The sequence below is a fragment of the Bos taurus genome, chromosome 10 (genome assembly GCF_002263795.3).
Source record: "Bos taurus isolate L1 Dominette 01449 registration number 42190680 breed Hereford chromosome 10, ARS-UCD2.0, whole genome shotgun sequence".
Taxonomy (NCBI): domain Eukaryota; kingdom Metazoa; phylum Chordata; class Mammalia; order Artiodactyla; family Bovidae; genus Bos; species Bos taurus.
Window position 1 is genome coordinate 102,388,520 of NC_037337.1, and position 19,462 is coordinate 102,407,981.

Genomic DNA, 19,462 nt, shown 5'->3' on the forward strand with positions numbered 1-19,462 from the left:
CGGCCGAGGCTGCGCCCTAGAGGAGCGCGGCGGAGCAGCAGCCTCGCAGAGCAGCCGCCCACCAGCCTGAGCCGGTGCTCGCCCGCAGGGCTGTCACGGGCCCGCCCTCACTGGGGCCAGGGCACCTGTGCTCTCTACTGCAGCAGGGCACGAGCCTCGGCTATTGATAGAGGCCATCTCTCGGAAGACAAGCCACTTACCGCCCCCGCTGTCCTAACTGCAGAAAGTTAGCCGATGTCCAGCAGATCTAAGTCCCAAAATAGATGGTGGCCACGAGTTCACTGTTCCCAAGCCTCCCAACTTGGGAAAAGAACGTCTGGGCCACTCGGCGTCTTGGAGATTTCAGGTGGTACCTCAATCTGTACTCAGAGCAAGGACCTTTACACTGGATTCACCCACTTCTACCAGAAGCTGAAGAGTTCCTGCGCATCTCTTACTCTCATTCTCTGCTTGTCTTCTGAGGTTTCAGACAAAGGAGGAAGGAGTTGGGGGGCTGGAAGGGAGCTGAGATCCACATGGAGGCTCCCTGATAATAGAAATGAAGTGAACTGTATAACCTTTGGGGAAGGACCCATGCCAGGCTCTGTCACACGTGATGCCAGCATGCTCTTACAGGTATTCCTCATAACAGGCAGCGGCTGAGTCTGAACGAACGAGGATGTGCTCACTGTGTTAGCACTGGGCAAAGAAAATGCATCTGACCATCACAGCCAGGCGCAGAGGCGCCCAGAATCACCTAAATTACATGATGGGCAACTTGCCCAGTAGAAATCTGAGCAAGGGAACTTCCATCAGTTTCAATCAATAATAGAGCATCACAGTTGGTAAAGAATCTGCCTGTAATGCAGGAGACGCGGGTTCAATCCCTGGTTGGGGAAGATTCCCTGGAGAAGGGAATGACTATTCACTCCAGCATTCTTGCCTGGAGAATCCCATGGACAGAGGAGCCTGGTGGGTGGTCTGTGCCACCAGGAGCCCATGGGTTGCAAAGAGCTGGACGTGACTGAGCAAATAACACTTTCATGTTCAACAGCACTACGGACCAGACACCATGCTGGGTTCTGAGGACAGCACTCGAGCAAAACATTTCTTCCTCGAGTGGAATTCACAGATGGCGGGAGAGCCTGAAACAGTACAGCTGGTTCCAATATGGTGTTCAGGCGATTCTAACCTCCTGTGCCACGATACTGTCAAATGCGGCAGACTCTGAATGGGTGAGCACTGGGGGGCCTCGGAGAAGACAGAAAGGGTAAGCCTGCAGGCTGGGGCTTCCAGGCAGGAGCCTGGGGCAGGGTGAGCAGTGAGGGGCACCTGAGGGGGGGCCGGGAGGAGGGGTGTGGGTGCAAACCAGGGGTTCTCCAGGGGCCTGCATGCTTCCTGCCTGAGGAAACCTCACTGGCCCGAGCAGATGCCCACCCACACGCCAGGGGAACAGGGTGGCTGAGAACATGGACTCGGGAGCTGAGCACCCCGCAGTCTGCCCCGCTCCCGACACTCAGCGGAGGAGCAGGGGCCGAGGCTGAGTCCCGGCTGTAGGACCCCAGGCAGCGTAGCCAACCTCCCTGGGCCTCAGTGTGCTCATCCGTGAAACGGAAAGAGTCGTGTCCATCCCACAGGTGGTGGTGAGGCTTGGCTGAGATGCCCAAACAAGAGTCACAACACCTGGCACGCAGTAGGCACCAACGTCATTCCTAGTGACCTAACCCCGTTGCATTTCCTTCGTCTGTAAATTAGGGGTGTGGAGGATTAACTCACCTCCCAGAGGAGGTGCTTGTAACTGCACATGTGGGTTTCCGATTCCCCACGAGCCAAGGCTAACATTACCCAGTCAAGGGAAACCGCTCCCAGCCACGGCTGCCCCAGCAGATGTGGACGTTCAGGGACATTCCCTGCTCTGGCTGAGACCCCGGGTCGAGTCAGACCTCAGGGCCCCTGGAAGAGGGGAGGTGACCTTCGAAAGTGTGCGGCTCAGTCCACGCGGGCAGCAGCCTGCAGGCGGCAGAGGGAGGGGCGTGGGCCAGTGCCCGCCCGCCCGAGGGGCCCCTGCTGAGGACTCCTGCCTGGGCTCACTCTGGTGAAGGAAGGACAGTATCTCCCTCCTCCCGAGAGCCGGCCGGCGTGTCCCCGGAGTCGTGCTGGGGCTGCCGCCGTCACACACCACCCAGGGCCCGTCTCGAGCTGCGGCCCTCCTTGCCCGCTTGGGTGGCAGCCGTGAGACTAAGCTAGCAGTGCAGTCTATCCCACCAGGCTGAGGCAGAGCCCAGTTCTGGACCTGAGCTTTTGGTGCTAAAGCACCCCTCAGAGCCCCGCCACCCCCAGCGGGCAAACCAGCCCCTGGGTACAAGCCCGCAGACCCCAGGTCATCCACGACGCCTTGCTCTTGCTGCACCCAGATCTCTCTCACACACACTCCCACACACACACACACTCCCACACACACACACACTCCCACACACACACACTCCCACACACACACACACTCCCACACACACACTCCCACACACACACTCCCACACACACACACACACACACACTCCCACACACTCCCACACACACACTCCCCCCCACACACACACACTGCCACACACACACACACACTCCCACACACACACATTCCCATACACACACTCCCACACACACACATTCCCATACACACACTCCCACACACACACACACACACACTCCCCCCCACACACACACTCCCACACACACACACACTCCCCCACACACACACACTCCCACAGCCCAGGGCATGTGAGATGCTGGGAGAGCAGCAGGCAGAGGAGGGCGGCCGTGTGGCGCAGACCCTCGGAACTGCTGAGATGGCCTTGCAGGACTGTCAGCCCCAGCACCCCGTTGGAGTGACGGCCCACAGGGATGCAGAGATTAACTAGAGGGATCTAAATGTCCTGGAGCAAGGCTCCCAGGGAACAGGGTGAATATGCCGCCTGGCCACAGAGCTCTCAAGTGGGCATGCTGCGGCTGGGTCAGCACTGCACCGGGCAACCGAGGCGGACAGTGGCTGCACACGGGTGGCCAGCTCACTGCTGTTCCAGAGCAGGAGGCCACCTGGGACCCGGGCCTCTGTGTGGCCACGGTGTGGCAGGAAGGGGAGGGGCAGCTTCAGAGGGTCTCCTTACCGAGGCCTTTAGAGGCCCACTAAGTGCACCTCTTCCTCCAGGAAGCCTTCCTGGCCCCGCTGGCCCACAGTCATCTTTCCTTTGAAAAGCTGTTACCCAGGCCTGGCTTTTCCCATTTGCTGTTTTGTTTGGGGCTAACATTTCAAAACATCATTTAGTAAGTGCTTTACATATATTATGTGACTTTGTCCTCAGAACTCTATGAAGTGGTTGTGATTATACCCATTTCACAGATGAGGAAGTGACAGCTTGGAAAGGTCAGACAGCGTGCGTGTCCTGCCTTCTTGTCCTTTTCCTCCCCATGGGACGGAGCTCCCTCAGATCAGATCATAGCGTCCTCTGCGGCAAACAGGGCAGCACGTCCCCCTTCCACACCCTGAGCCGCCAAGCCCCCAGGTAAGCGCCAACCGCTGAGGCTTAATTAACCCAGCATGCTGAGTCACTCAGTCGTGTCCGATTCGTTGTGACCCTATGGACCGTAGCCTCCCAGGCTCCTCTGTCCATGGGATTCTCCAGGCAAACACACTGGAGTGGGTTGCCATGCCCTCCTCCAGGAGATCTTCCCAACCAGAGATCAAATTCGGGTCTCCCGCTTGGCAGGTAGATTCTTTACTGCTGAGCTAGTGGGGAAATCCTGTTTATATGCTGTGAAGTGAAAGTTGCTCAGTCGTGTCCAACTCTTTGCGACCCCATGGACTATTTAGTCCATGGAGTTCTCCAGGCCACAAGACTGGAGTGGGCAGCCTTTCCCTTCTCCAGAGGATCTTCCCAACCCAGGGATCGAACTCAGGTCTCCTGCATTGCAGGAGGATTCTTTACCAGCTGAGCCACCAAGAATGGTCCCTGCTTAAGTCGCAGATAAATTATCAGGAAACTCGACTGAAATTCCTCTCCTGCAAGGCCAACCGAGGAGCTGCAGTTCTGAGGAAACCACGTCGCCGGGCTTAGCATGGCCCAGAGCCTGCCGTGGGGCAAACCCAGCTGCCTCGCCAGGAGCGCCGGGGATGACGCCCGCCGAGGGCCCGGGGTCACACCGCGGGCGCCAGGAAGAGCCCAGGCGGCGAGAGCCGGGCTCCGCCCGCGGGACGCGCCTCACCTTGGGTGGCGTAGGCCTCGGCGGCCATGCGCAGCCGGTACGGGGGCGCGCCCGTCAGCGGCCAGTCCTCCAGGCCCGCCCGGGCGTAGAGGCGGAGCGCGCCTTCGCAGTCTCCTTCCACGTAGTGCAGCTTGGCCAGGACCAGACTGGACTCCTGTAGGAATTCTGACTGGAGGGAAGAGGAGAGAAAAGAAACTGTCCTCAGATACACGCCTGACACTCCCTCGGGCCTGCGGCTCTCCACTCCAGACGGCCGTGGGAACTTCCCGCCGCGCCGTCCACAGGGCCCCGGGGCGGGAGCGGCGCGCCCGGCCCAGCCACTGCTGGGCGGCAAAAGGTGGTCTCTCCCCCAAGAGCAGGACACGACCGAGCGACTTCACTTTCACTGTTCACTTTCATGCATCGGAGAAGGAAATGGCAACCCACTCCTTCTCCAGTGTTCTTGCCTGGAGAATCCCAGGGACGGGGGAGCCTGGTGGGCTGCCGTCTACGGGGTCGCACAGAGTCGGACACGATTGAAGCGACTTAGCAGCAGCAGCAGCAGCACAGCCACCCCCGGAATATCACTCCGCCATCATCACGAACGGAGTTCTGATCCCTGCCGCCACACAGGCAAGCCTCAGACGCATGACGCCAAGCGAAAAAGCCGGCCACACAGGCTGCGGATACTGGCCAGGGTGGTCAGGTCTACCGAGGCTGAAAGCAGACAAGTGCCGCCTAGGGCTGGGAAGGTGCGCGCAGAGGCGGTGCCTGCTGATGGTTACAGGCTCCTTTCTGGGGTGATGAAAATGTTCTAGAATTGTCTGTGACTCTACTGTGAAAGTGCAGTGAAAGTCACTCAGTTGTGTCCCACTCTTTGCGACTCCATGGTCTACACAGTCCATGGAATTCTCCAGGTCAGAATACTGGAGTGGGTAGCCTATCCTTTCTCCAGCGGATCTTCCCAACCCAAATATTGAAACCAGGTCTCCGGCATTGCAGGCAGATTCTTTACCAGGTGAGCCACCAGGGAAGCCCAAGAATACTGGAGTGGGTAGCCTATCCCTTCTCCAGCGGATCTTCCCGACCAGGAATCAAACAAGGGTCTCCTGCATTGCAGGCAGATTCTTTTTAGTGACTCTACTAAAAACCATTAAATTGCACACTTTATTTTTTTTGCAATAGTAGAAGATGTTTATCAGTTTTCACAATCAATACCCAGACAAAAAAATAAAAGGATCATTACAATTGCAAGCCATAATGCAAACATGATTAACCTAAAAATATAAAATAATTACATACAGTTTGGGGTGTTAAGCAGAGTGATGTGGTAAGTGGAAGTGCATGCATGCACATGTTTTCATCTGCCCAGCCAGTCTCTGTCTTTTGGTTTGTGCATTTAACCCATTTATATTTAAGGTAATTATTGATATATATGATCCTGTTCCCATTTTCTTAATTTTGCGGGGTTTATGTAGATCTTTTCCTTCTCTGGTGTCTCCTGCTTAGAGAAGTTTCTTTAGCATTTGTTGTAAAGCTGGTTTGGTGGTGCTGAATTCTTTTAACTTCTGCTTGTCTCTAAAGCTTCTGATTTCTCCATCAAATCTGAACAATGATTCTAAGGCATGTGAATTATGTTTCAATAAAGCTGCTGTAAAACAAGCTCCCCTCAGGCCTCAGGCTGGTCCAAGGATGGAAGGAGTGTGTTATGAACAAAACACAGAAGCACCTGTCTCAACAAAGGCGGCTCCGTGGACATCCTGGTGGGTTGAGCACACAGCATTGGGGCTGTACCACTGACTGTAGCCCAAATAACCCGAGGAGGGAGGCTTTCTAAACTGGTGTAAGAACCAGACTTTCTTTCTTTCCAGGGACAAGCTTTTCTAGCTGAGCCATTCCAGCTGCTTATGGGGACTGACCAGGTCCCTCCAGAGGGTGCACATTCGAGCTGTCCTCTGATGGGCTTGTCCTCCTCCCTATCGGAGAGGCTGGCTTCCTGGCCCACATGTGTGCCAGCCTCATCCTGGGCCCTTCCCCACCCCTACTTGTCCCTGGGTAGAGGAGAGGCGACCTAGCTGTCTATGTAAGGAAACAGATCTATCAGCCTCTCCTAGGCATCCTCCTTGGGACCCCAGCCATACAAGGCTGAAGTTTTCAGCTGACGGACGCACACCACGAAGCGCCACTATCCCGTAATCTATGGCTGGGATGGGGCGGGTGATACACAGGTCACTGGCCAGAGCGTGGCGAAGCCAAGGTGGTCGACTTTCAGGAAGTCCTTGAAAGGGCGTGGGGCAGACAGAGAGACTGAAGGGAGAAAAGGGGTTTTAAGAGTGGCCCAAGCAAGTGACCCCAATGCACGCATGAGAATCATATTTGGAAACAGAAAGAAATCAAAGCAGACTAGAGAAAACAGAAAAAGAGCTGTGAAAAAAGCATCCACCGTGGGGTTCTCCAGCAGGAGAGGGGGACAGGGCAGCCCTGGGTACAGTGGAAAGGCTTCCTAGGGGTTCTGCCGTGTCCTCTCTCTCTCCCTGGAACTGAGAACCACAGGCTGGAAAGCAAACTGAAGGGGGAAGAGAAGGGAAGTACTGTTTGCTGAGTCCAGAGCTTCAGCTTGGGGTGATGAAAAGGTTCGGAGGATGGGTGGTGGTGATGAGGATATGAACACACTTAAACCACTGGCTTCCCTGGTGGCTCAGAGGTTAAAGTGTCTGCCTCCAATGCGGGAGACCCGGTTCAATCCCTGGGTTCAAACCCTGGGTCAGAAAGATCCCCTGGAGAAGGAAATGGCAACCTGCTCCAGTATTCTTGCCTGGAGAATCCCATGAACAGAGGAGCCTGGTGGCTACAGTCCACGGGGTCTCAAAGAGTCGAACACGACTTAGTGACTTCACTTTCACTTTCAAAACCACTGAACTGGGACATCCCTGGCAGTCCAGTGGTTAAGACTTTGCCCTCCAGAGCAGGGGGCGCAGGTTCGATCCCTGTTAGGTGACCTAAGACCCCACATGCCTGGTGGCCAAAAAACCAAAACATGAAATTGAAACAATATTGTAACAAATTCAATAAAGACTTTAAAAGTGGGCCACATCAAAAAAATTAAAAAAGAAAATCTTTAACAAAATAAAAAATGAAGCCAGCGAACTATATGCTAAGAAATGGTTATAATGATAAATTTTATGTTATTTATATTCTACTGCAAGAAAAAATGCTTTCAATTTAAAAATGTTAACAAACTTGAAGGCCAAACATCCACCATGCAGGAGCTTGAGGAATATCCCAGGGATGGAGGCGCAGTAGGGAGGCGCAGCCTGGAGAGGCTTGCTGGGTGAGTGCGGAGGAGACGTCTGGGCCCAGGCCCCAGGCGGGGGACCGGGGAGCAGCCCCAGCCTCGGGCCGCCGCCCAGCCCCGGAAGAGTGCAACTTCCTCAACTTGAGTCAGAGGCCAGGCCGCCGGCTACTCATTCAAACTTTTTGCCCCCACACTGCCCCCTGCTCTGGTCTCTCCAGCCTCGGTGCACTTGTGTTTCGTGGGCACCTATGAGGTCGCTGGATGGCATCACTGATTCAGTGGACGTGAATGTGGGCAAACTCCGGGAGACAGGGAAGGACAGGGAGGCCTGGCGTGCTGCAGTCCACGGGGTCACAAAGAGTCGGACATGACTGAGTGACTGAACAAGAACGTGTCTGCACAGGGCTTTCCCCAGTTCCCAGGAAGGAGACCCTGGACCTTGAGGTCAAGTGGAGGGGGAAATTTCACATGGGCCAGTGGGAGTGGGGCGGTCTGCCCACGCGGTAGCAAGGCAACTCTGGAGCACTCTACAAGGCTCTCGTGCTCACGCTCGGTAGTGTCGGGCTCTCTGCGACCCTTGGACTGCAGCCCGTGGGATTTTCCCTGCACAGCTTCCTCTGTCCCTGGGATTTTCCCACCTAGAATACTGCAGTGGGCTGCCATTTCCTGCTCCAGGGGCATCTTCCTGTCCCAGAGATCGAACCTGCATTTTCAGTGTCTCCAGCATGGCAGGCAGATTCTTTATCTGCTGAACCATTGGGGAAGCCCCACTTTTGGCAATGGGAAAAAATTGTATAGGCAGAACCAGGAAAATAGCAAAAGCTGACATGTATCTAAAGCTATTCAATTGTGAAAGAATTTGTACACCTGAAACTCAAAACAACTTGAGCTAAGTGGGCTTACAGGAGAGAAATGTGAAGCTCAAAGAAGTTAAACAGCTTCCCAAGATCACATAGCCTGTGACTCCACGCTGGAAAGCAAACTCAGAAATCTAAGTCGAAATTCAATATTCTTGCTGTCACACTGGATTGTGAGGGATGAAGAGGACCGGTGAAACAAAAAGTTTTCCAGACGAAATGAGGGGTGTTGGAAGTGGGACAGAGCCTAGTCAGGGGCCCCCACCCCGCCCGCAGCAGCAGGCGCACCCCCACTCCCAGAAAGACACCTGAGTGCTGCACCGTTCCCTCTAACTAGACCCACCAGAGCCACTAGGCCCATCGGAGTCACCGGAACCACCTTCGTGAAGAACAACCAACATGGAGACAAGAGTCCCTAAATCTGAAGGGAAGTGCAGGAAGGGAGGAAGGAAGAAGGACAGAAGTCAGAGGTGTCAACGCTCACCGCAGGGCAGGCTGGGCTGGGGAAGGGGAAGGGGGCCGGGGGTGAGGCGAGATGAAAGGCTTCCAACAGGAGAGCCTCGTGAGAGGGGACGCAGAGGAGACCCAGAGACGGGGCGGATGAACGCAGGGCAGCCCCTCAAGCACTAGGGGGCGGGCAGAGGGGGCTCCCGCCGGGTCCCCCACAGCTCGGCCGGCCGCCCGGGACGCTGGGCTGCAGACTTCGGGCGGGGATCGTGCGCTAAGGAACCGCGGGACTAGCTCCTCCGCTGTCGGTGGGACAAAGCCAGGCTGAGCTCCGGGCCGCACCTGACAGCTTCATTCCAGACCCCTGGGGACAGCAGTGCCATTTCTCAGGAGAACGTGGCCTCGGGGGCTCTCCTGGGAGAGAAGCTGCTGATCTGGAAGCCCCGCGCCGAGTCCCCTCCCGAGAAGAGAAGCACGGCGGGGCAGAGCGGCTCCCACGCCGCGTGTGGGACGCCCTCCCCGGCCACGGGCCCCTCCCCGGCCCGGCCCCCCGCCCCCAGGGCCCGGTACCTTGAGGTTCCCTCGGTCCAGGGCGGCAGTCAGATGCTTGCGGACCTCCGTCAGCTGGGGCCGGGGGCCTCGGGGGCTGGCGCCCTGCCGCAGGGGGTGTTCCTTCAGGTACTGCTCCAGCTTGGCCTCCCCGAGGAGGAGCTCTGCCATGTCATCTACGAAGAACACAGAAGAGGGTGAATGGGGCGAGGGCGGTCTGCGTGTGGGGAGTCTCTGGGACCATCTCACAGTGAGTCCTCTTAATTCGTAAAGCTTCCGGAGGATGCAGCTCAAGCACTCATTCCTCGGCCTGTATTTGCTGCTCTAGAAAGATTTGCTGTTGCTGCTCAGTCGCTCAGTCGTGTCTGACTCTTTGTGACCCCATGGACTGCAGCGCCGCAGGCCTCCCTGTCCATCACCACCTCCCGGAGTTTGCTCAGACTCATGTCCATCGACTCGGTGATGCCATCCAACCAAAAGATGGATACATGTTAACATGGAGAGAGCTCAAGATCAGTAGGAAACACAAAGTTGTCTTATGATTTATTCAGTACGATCTTACCAAGACACACAAGACCCAATACTCTATTTTCCAAAGACAATGCAGTGAAATCTTCTAGCTCTTTTGTGGTCTATAGCCTTATATGTGGACATGAGCTGGTAGAATGTCTTGTGTACGCAACACTTTAAAACAAGTTTGTATGAAAATGACCTGAACACATGCAGTCTGTTTCTGCCTAAAAGTCAAAGCTCTACGGACACGATATCTGGGAATGTGTATATAAAGGTTCTCCTCCAAGAGTGTATCACTTACACTTCACACTTTGTTACTGTTGCTGTTGGCTTGTTAATTAGAATAAAAACCTCACTCTGAGAGCAGCTCTTTGGAATCCACACATCCAGATTGTTCTGAGAACACCCAGAACAGTTCACACCCCAGCCTGAACACGGTCTACTTTTTTCTGTGATGGAACAGAACATAATTGTATTAAAATATAAATGCATTTTTTAAAGGCCTAGGAAAATATGCCTCAAGCTAAAACCCATGACAGGAGTTCTCTTTCACAGATCACAGCCTTGCTGACAAAGGGGCTTATGTGACTCATGAAGCTATGAGCCATGCCATCCAGGGCTACCCAACACGGACAGGTCATGGTGGAAAGTTCTGACAAAGTGTGGTCCGTGGAGGAGGGAACGGCAAACCACTCCAGCATTCCTGCCTCAAGAACCTCATGAACAGTATGAAAAAGCAAAAAGATATGACACCCGGAAGATGATCCCCCAGGTCCGAAGGTGTCCAATATGCTCCTGGGGAAGAGTAGAGAAAAAGTCTCAGAAAGAATGAAGCGGCTCGGCCACAGCAGAAATGATGCACAGTTGTAGATGTGTCTGCTGGTGAAACTAAAGTCCAGTGCTGTAAAGAACAATATTGCATAGGAACCTGGAATGTTAGGTCCGTGAATCGAGGCAAATCGGACATGGTCAAGCAGGAGATGACAAGAGCGAATGTAGACACCTTAGGAAAAGGAAAAATGGACAGGAATGGGCGAATTTAATTCAGGTGACCCTTATATCTACTACCCTGGGCAAGAGTCCCTTGGAAGAAATGCAGTAGCCCTTTTAGTCAACAACAGACTCTGAAATGCAGTACTTGGGTGCAATCTCAAAAACGACAAGATGATCTTGGTTTGTTTCCAAGGCACATCATTCAACATCACAGTAATCCAAGTCTAAGGCCCAACCACTAGCCAAAGAAGCTGAAGCTGACCAGTTCTATGAAGACCTACAAAACCTTCTAGAACACCAGAAAAAGATGTTCTTTACATCACAGGGAACCGGAATGCAAAAGTAGGAAGTCAAGAGATACCTGGAGCAACAGGCAAGTTTGGCCTTAGAGTACAGAATGAAGCAGGGCAAAGGCTAACAGAGTTTTGTCAAGAGAACTCACTGGTCATAGCAAACACCTTTTTCCAACAACACAAAAGAGGACTCTACACATGGACATCAGCAAATGGTCAACACTGAAATCAGATCGATTATATTCTTTGCAGCTAAAGATAGAGAAGCTCTGTACAGTCAGCAAAAATAAGACCAGGGGCTGACTGTAGCTCAGATCATGAGCTCCTTACTGCAAAATTCAGGCTTAAATTGAAGAAAGTAGGAAGACCATTAAGCCATTCAGGTATGACCTAAATCAAATCCCTTATAATTTGTGGAGGTGATGAATAGATTCAAGGGATTAGGTCTGGTAGACAGAGTGCCTGAAGAACTATGGACAGAGGTTCATACCTGGTACAAGAGGGAGAGACCAAAACCATTCAAGAAAAAGAAATGCAAGAAGGCAAAGTGGTTGTCTGAGGAGGCCTTACAAATAGCTAAGAAAAGAGGAGCAAAAGGCAAAGGAAAAAAGAAAAGATACGCCCCACCCCCCAGAATCCAGAGAATAACAAAGAAAGGTAAGAAAGACTTCTCAGGTGAACAATGCAAAGAAATAGAGGAAAACAGAAGAATGGGAAAGACTAGAGACTCATTGGAAAAGACTCTGATGCTGGGAGGGATTGGGGGCAGGAGGAGAAGGGGACGACAGAGGATGAGATGGCTGGATGGCATCACCAAATCGATGGACATGAGTTTGAGCAAACTCCGGGAGTTGGTGATGGACAGGGAGGCCTGGCGTCCTGCGATTCATGGGCTCACAAAGAGTCAGACACAACTGAGCGACTGGACTGAACTGAACTGAACTGAACTGAGAGACCTCTTCAAGAAAATTAGAGATACCAAGGGAACATTTCATTCAAGGATGGGCTGAATAAAGGACAGAAATGGTTAGGACCTAATACAAGCAGGAGAAATTAAGAAGAGAAGAAGGGGCAAGAATACACAGAATTGTACAATAACGGTCTTAACGACCCAAATAACCACAATGGTGTGGTCACTCACCTAGAACCAGACATTCTGGAGCGTGAAGCCAAGTGGGCCTCAGGAAGCATCACAACTAACAAAGTTAGTGGAGACAATGGAATTTCAGCTGAGTTATCTAAAATCCTAAAAGATGATGCTATTAAAGTGCTACAACTCAATATGTCAACAAATTTGGAAAACTCAGCAATGGCCACAGAACTGGAAAAAGTCAGTTTTCATTCCAATCCCAAAGAAAGGCAATGCCAAAGAATTCTCAAACTATTGTACAATTGTGCTCATTTCACACGCTAGCAAGATCATGCTAAAAGTCCTTCAAGCCAAGCTTTAGCAATATGTGAACTGAGAACTTCCAAATGTAGAAGCTGGATTTAGAAAAGGCAGTGGAGGAGGGAGGAGCCAAGATGGCGGAGGAGTAGGACGGGGAGAACACTTTCTCCCCCACAAATTCATCAAAAGAGCATTTAAACATCGAGTAAATTCCACAAAACAACTTCTGAATGCCGGCAGAGGACATCAGGCACCCAGAAAAGCAACCCAACTCTTCGAAAGGAGGTAGGAAAAAATATAAAAGACAAAAAAAAAAAGAGACAAAAGAGGGAGGGACGGAGTTCCGTCCCAGGAAGGGAGTCTTAAAAAGAGAGAAGTTTCCAAACACCAGGAAACCTTCTCACTGCCGAATCTGTGCCGAGCTTTGGAAGCACAGAGGGCAACATAACAGGGAGAAAAAATAAACTCGCAGATTGCGAGCCCTACGGTAACTCCCCCAGCGGAGAAGCAGCGCAGACGCCTGTACACGCCATTAGCAAGCGGGGGCTGGGCAGGGAGGCGCGGCGCGGGCTGCATCGCTCAGAGTAAGAATCTGGCCTGAATACCCTGAGCGCTATCTGAGCGAAATAATTTGGGCTAGCAAACCAGACTGTGGGATATGTACGACGCGAAAAGCCAGACCCAACCTAAGACACCGCCAGGCCGGCGCACGGAACAAAGGACTGAACAGAGATAGCCGGCTGCAGACCTTCCCCCTCCGGTAACAGGCAGCCAGAGCCGGAAGGAGACAATCGCAGCCCCAGAGAGACATTATCTATAAAACTGTAAGCAGGCTTCTTTGCTAACTTTCTTGGGGGTCTGGACGGTCAACATCTGCCTGAGAAGGTGCGCCAGTTTTACACCCAGATAACTGAGTGGCGGGGAGGCGATAAGTCGCAGCATTGGCGTTCGCCAAACACCTCATCACCTGAGCTGCTCGGACCTGGGAAGAGCACAAAATGCAGGCCCAACTGAGTCTGCGCCTCTGAGGACTACCTGAGTGCCTGAACCTGAGCAGCTTGGACCTGGGAGGTGCATGCAACCCAGGGCCGGCCTCGGATTGTTCTCGGCGGAACAACCTAGAGCCCGAGCAGTGTGGGCAGGGAGGCTACACGCACCGTGAGTGGGGGCAGACCCAGTGTGGCTGAGGCACTGCGAGCGCACGCCAGTGTTATTTGTTTGCAGCATTCCTCCCTCCCTCCCCACAGCGCGACTGAACAAGTGAGCCTAAAAAAAAAAAAAAAAAAGTTTCCCCCACCAGCCCCTTTGTGTCAGGGTGGAAGCCAGACACTGAAGAGACCAGCAAACAGAAGAAGTTATAACAGAGGGAAACGCCTTGGAAGCTACAGGCAATAGATTAAAACCCCGTGGTTACTACGGACTACATAGGAAGGGGCCTATAGATCTTCAGAAATATAAGTCGGACCAAGGAACTAGCCAAAAATGAACTGAACCCACCATACAACAAAACCAGAGAAAGTCCTAGATATATTTTTACTATTTTTACGATCATTCTTTCTTTCTTTTTTTTAATTAAAAAAAATTTTTTTAAGTCCTCTATTGTTCCTTTAATTTTCACTTTTATAACATATTACTTTGCAAAAAAAAAAAGACCCTTTTTTTCTTCTTCAGCAAACTTCATATATATATATTTTATAATTTTTTGATCTTGTTTTTTTTTTTCTTCTTCTTCTTTTCTTTAACATTGTATTTTTGAAATTCCAAACTCTACTCTAGTTTTTTAATTTTAGCTTTTTGGTATATGTTATCAATTTTGTACCTACAGTTTTTTTTTATAATTTCTGTGACTTTTTTTTTTTCTGTTTCATTCTCTTCTTCTTTTATATAACATTGTATATCTGAAATTCCAAACTCTACTCTAGATTTTTAATTTATGCTTTTTGGTATTTGATATCAAATTTGTACCTGTATCTTCTTTATAATTTTTGCGACATTGTTTTTGTTTGTTTGTTTTCTCTCTTTATGTTTCTTCTTCCTTTTTTTTAACATTGTATTTTTGAAATTCCAAACTCTACTCTAGATTTTTAATTTTTGCTTTTTGGTATTAGTTATCAATTTTGTACCTGTATTTTCTTTATAATTTTCGCGACCTTGTTTGTTTTTCTTAGTTCGTTTTTTCTCTCTTTTTTTTCTTTCTTCTTTTCTTTAACATCGTATTTTTGAAATTCCAAACTCTACTCTAGATTTTTAATTTTTGCTTTTATGTATTTGTTACCAATTTTGTACCTTTAAGAACCCAATGTTCAGGACCCATTTTTCACTACGGACCAAGATTACTGGCTTGACTGCTCTCTCTCCCTTTGGACTCTCCTTTTTCTCCACCAGGTCGCCTGTGTCTTCTCCCTAACCCCTCTCTACTCTACCCAACTCTGTGAGTTTATGTGTGTTCCAGACGGTAGAGAACACTTAGGGAACTGATTACTGGCTGGATCTGTCTCCTTCCTTTTCATTCCCCCCTTTTATCCCTCTGGCCACCTCTGTCTCCTTCCTCCTCCTTCTCTTCTCTGTATAACTCCGTGAACATCTCTGAGTGGTCCAGTTGTGGAGTGCACATAAGGAAGTGACTACTAGCTACCCCACTCTCTCCACTATTGATTCCACCTCATCTCAACTGGGTCACCTCTAACTCCCTCCTCCCTCTTCTCTTCTCCATGTAACGCTGTGAACCTCTCTGAGTGACCCTCACAGTAGAGAAACTTTTCATCTTTAACGTAGGTGTTTTATCAATGGTGCTGTATAGAAGGAGAAGTTTTGAAACTACTGTATAAATAAGACCGATAACTGGAAGCAGGAGGCTTAAGTCCAAACCCGGACTGCAGGGAACTCCTGACTCCAAGGAACATTAATTGACAGGAGCTCATCAAACGCCTCCAAACCGACACTGAAACCAAGCACCACACAAGGGCTAACAAGTTCCAGGGCAAGACATACCAAGCAAATTCTCCAGCAACAAAGGAGCACAGCCCTGAGCTTCAAGATACAAGCTGCCCAAAGTCACCCCAAAACCATAGACATCCCATAACTCATTACTGGACACCCACCAGAACACCAACACAAGCTTCCCTAACCAGGAAACCTTGACAAGCCACCTGTACAAACCCACACACAGCGAGGAAAAGCCACAATAAAGAGAACTCCACAAACTGCCAGAATATAGAAAGGACACCCCAAACTCAGCAATTTAAACAAGATGAAGAGACAGAGGAATACCCAGCAGATAAAGGAACAGGATAAAAGCCCACCAAACCAAACAAAAGAGGAAGAGATAGGGAATCTACCTGATAAAGAATTCCGAATAATGATAGTGAAATTGATCCAAAATCTTAAAATCAAAATGGAATCACAGATAAATAGCTTGGAGACTAAGATTGAGAAGATGCAAGAAAGGTTTAACAAGGACCTAGAAGAAATAAAAGAGAGTCAATATAAAATGAATAATGCAATAAATGAAATTAAAAACACTCTGGAGGCAACAAATAGTAGAATAACAGAGGCAGAAAATAGGATTAGTGAATTAGAAGATAGAATGGTAGAAATAAATGAATCAGAGAGGATAAAAGAAAAATGAATTAAAAGAAATGAGGACAATCTCAGAGACCTCCAGGACAATATTAAACGCTACAACATTCGAATCATAGGGGTCCCAGAAGAAGAAGACAAAAAGAAAGACCATGAGAAAATACTTGAGGAGATAATAGTTGAAAACTTCCCTAAAATGGGGAAGGAAATAATCACCCAAGTCCAAGAAACCCAGAGAGTCCCAAACAGGATAAACCCAAGGCAAAACACCCCAAGACACATATTAATCAAATTAACAAAGATCAAACACAAAGAACAAATATTAAAAGCAGCAAGGGAAAAACAACAAATAACACACAAGGGAATTCCCATAAGGATAACAGCTGATCTTTCAATAGAAACTCTTCAAGCCAGGAGGGAATGGCAAGACATACTTAAAATGATGAAAGAAAATAACCTACAGCCCAGATTATTGTACCCAGCAAGGATCTCATTCAAGTATGAAGGAAAAATCAAAAGCTTTTCAGACAAGCAAAAGCTGAGAGAATTCTGCACCACCAAACCAGCTCTCCAACAAATACTAAAGGATATTCTCTAGACAGGAAACACAAAAACGGTGTATAAGTTCGGACCCAAAACAATAAAGTAAATGGCAACGGGATCATACTTATCAGTAATTACCTTAAACGTAAATGGGTTGAATGCCCCAACCAAAAGACAAAGACTGGCTGAATGGATACAAAAACAAGACCCCTACATATGTTGTCTACAAGAGACCCACCTCAAAACAGGGGACACATACAGACTGAAAGTGAAGGGCTGGAAAAAGATTTTCCATGCAAATAGGGACCAAAAGAAAGCAGGAGTAGCAATACTCATATCAGATAAAATAGACTTTAAAACAAAGGCTGTGAAGAGAGACAAAGAAGGTCACTACATAATGATCAAAGGATCAATCCAAGAAGAAGATATAACAATTATAAATATATATGCACCCAACACGGGAGCACCGCAGTATGTAAGACAAATGCTAACAAGTATGAAAGGAGAAATTAACAATAACACAATAATAGTGGGAGACTTTAATACCCCACTCACACCTATGGATAGATCAACTAAACAGAAAATTAACAAGGAAACACAAACTTTAAATGATACAATAGACCAGTTAGACCTAATTGATATCTATAGGACAATTCATCCCGAAACAATGAATTTCACCTTTTTCTCAAGCGCACATGGAACCTTCTCCAGGATAGATCACATCCTGGGCCATAAAGCTAGCCTTGGTAAATTCAAAAAAATAGAAATCATTCCAAGCATCTTTTCTGACCACAATGCAGTAAGATTAGATCTCAATTACAGGAGAAAAACGATTAAAAATTCCAACATATGGAGGCTGAACAACACGCTGCTGAATAACCAACAAATCACAGAAGAAATCAAAAAAGAAATCAAAATTTGCATAGAAACGAATGAAAATGAAAACACAACAACCCAAAACCTGTGGGACATGGTAAAAGCAGTCCTAAGGGGAAAGTTCATAGCAATACAGGCACACCTCAAGAAACAAGAAAAAAGTCAAATAAATAACCTAACTCTACACGTAAAGCAACTAGAAAAGGAAGAAATGAAGAACCCCAGGGTTAGTAGAAGGAAAGAAATCTTAAAAATTAGAGCAGAAATAAATGCAAAAGAAACAAAAGAGACCATAGCAAAAATCAACAAAACCAAAAGCTGGTTCTTTGAAAGGATAAATAAAATTGACAAACCATTAGCCAGACTCATCAAGAAACAAAGGGAGAAAAATCAAATCAATAAAATTAGAAATGAAAATGGAGAGATCACAACAGACAACACAGAAATACAAAGGATCATAAGAGACTACTATCAACAATTATATGCCAATAAAATGGACAACGTGGAAGAAATGGACAAATTCTTAGAAAAATACAACTTTCCAAAACTCGACCAGGAAGAAATAGAAAATCTTAACAGACCCATCACAAGCACGGAAATTGAAACTGTAATCAAAAATCTTCCAGCAAACAAAAGCCCAGGTCCAGATGGCTTCACAGCTGAATTCTACCAAAAATTTAGAGAAGAGCTAACACCTATCCTGCTCAAACTCTTCCAGAAAATTGCAGAGGAAGGTAAACTTCCAAACTCATTCTATGAGGCCACCATCACCCTAATACCAAAGCCTGACAAAGATCCCACAAAAAAAGAAAACTACAGGCCAATATCACTGATGAACATAGATGCAAAAATCCTTAACAAAATTCTAGCAACCAGAATCCAACAACACATTAAAAAGATCATACACCATGACCAAGTGGGCTTTATCCCAGGGATGCAAGGATTCTTCAATATCCGCAAATCAATCAATGTAATACACCACATTAACAAATTGAAAAATAAAAACCATATGATTATCTCAATAGATGCAGAGAAAGCCTTTGACAAAATTCAACACCCATTTATGATAAAAACTCTCCAGAAAGCAGGAATAGAAGGAACATACCTCAACATAATAAAAGCTATATATGACAAACCCACAGCAAACATTATCCTCAATGGTGAAAAATTGAAAGCATTTCCTCTAAAGTCAGGAACAAGACAAGGGTGCCCACTTTCACCATTACTATTCAACATAGTTTTGGAAGTTTTGGCCACAGCAATCAGAGCAGAAAAAGAAATAAAAGGAATCCAAATTGGAAAAGAAGAAGTAAAACTCTCACTATTTGCAGATGACATGATCCTCTACATAGAAAACCCTAAAGACTCCACCAGAAAATTACTAGAACTAATCAATGACTATAGTAAAGTTGCAGGATATAAAATCAACACACAGAAATCCCTTGCATTCCTATACACTAATAATGAGAAAACAGAAAGAGAAATTAAGGAAACAATTCCATTCACCATTGCAACGGAAAGAATAAAATACTTAGGAATATATCTACCTAAAGAAACTAAAGACCTATATATAGAAAACTATAAAACACTGGTGAAAGAAATCAAAGAGGACACTAATAGATGGAGAAATATACCATGTTCATGGATTGGAAGAATCAATATAGTGAAAATGAGTATACTACCCAAAGCAATTTATAGATTCAATGCAATCCCTATCAAGCTACCAACAGTATTCTTCACAGAGCTAGAACAAATAATTTCACAATTTGTATGGAAATACAAAAAACCTTGAATAGCCAAAGCGATCTTGAGAAAAAAGAATGGAACTGGAGGAATCAACCTACCTGACTTCAGGCTCTACTACAAAGCCACAGTTATCAAGACAGTATGGTACTGGCACAAAGACAGAAAT

At 48.3% G+C, this 19,462-nt stretch overlaps 1 protein-coding gene across 7 annotated transcripts in view; it reads right to left on the reverse strand.

Annotated features, from left to right (window-relative positions):
* The window catches only part of TTC7B (tetratricopeptide repeat domain 7B), a 304,954-nt gene that overhangs the window by 257,665 nt on the left and 27,827 nt on the right, over positions 1-19,462 (reverse strand). For all 7 annotated transcript variants that reach the window (XM_059890973.1, XM_024998170.2, XM_024998169.2 and 4 more), the window contains exons 2-3: positions 9,385-9,539; positions 4,237-4,405 (exon numbers count right to left, since the gene is read on the reverse strand). In XM_059890973.1, the coding sequence (XP_059746956.1) occupies positions 4,237-4,405; positions 9,385-9,539 (324 nt within the window). The remainder of the gene's footprint in view (positions 1-4,236; positions 4,406-9,384; positions 9,540-19,462) is intronic.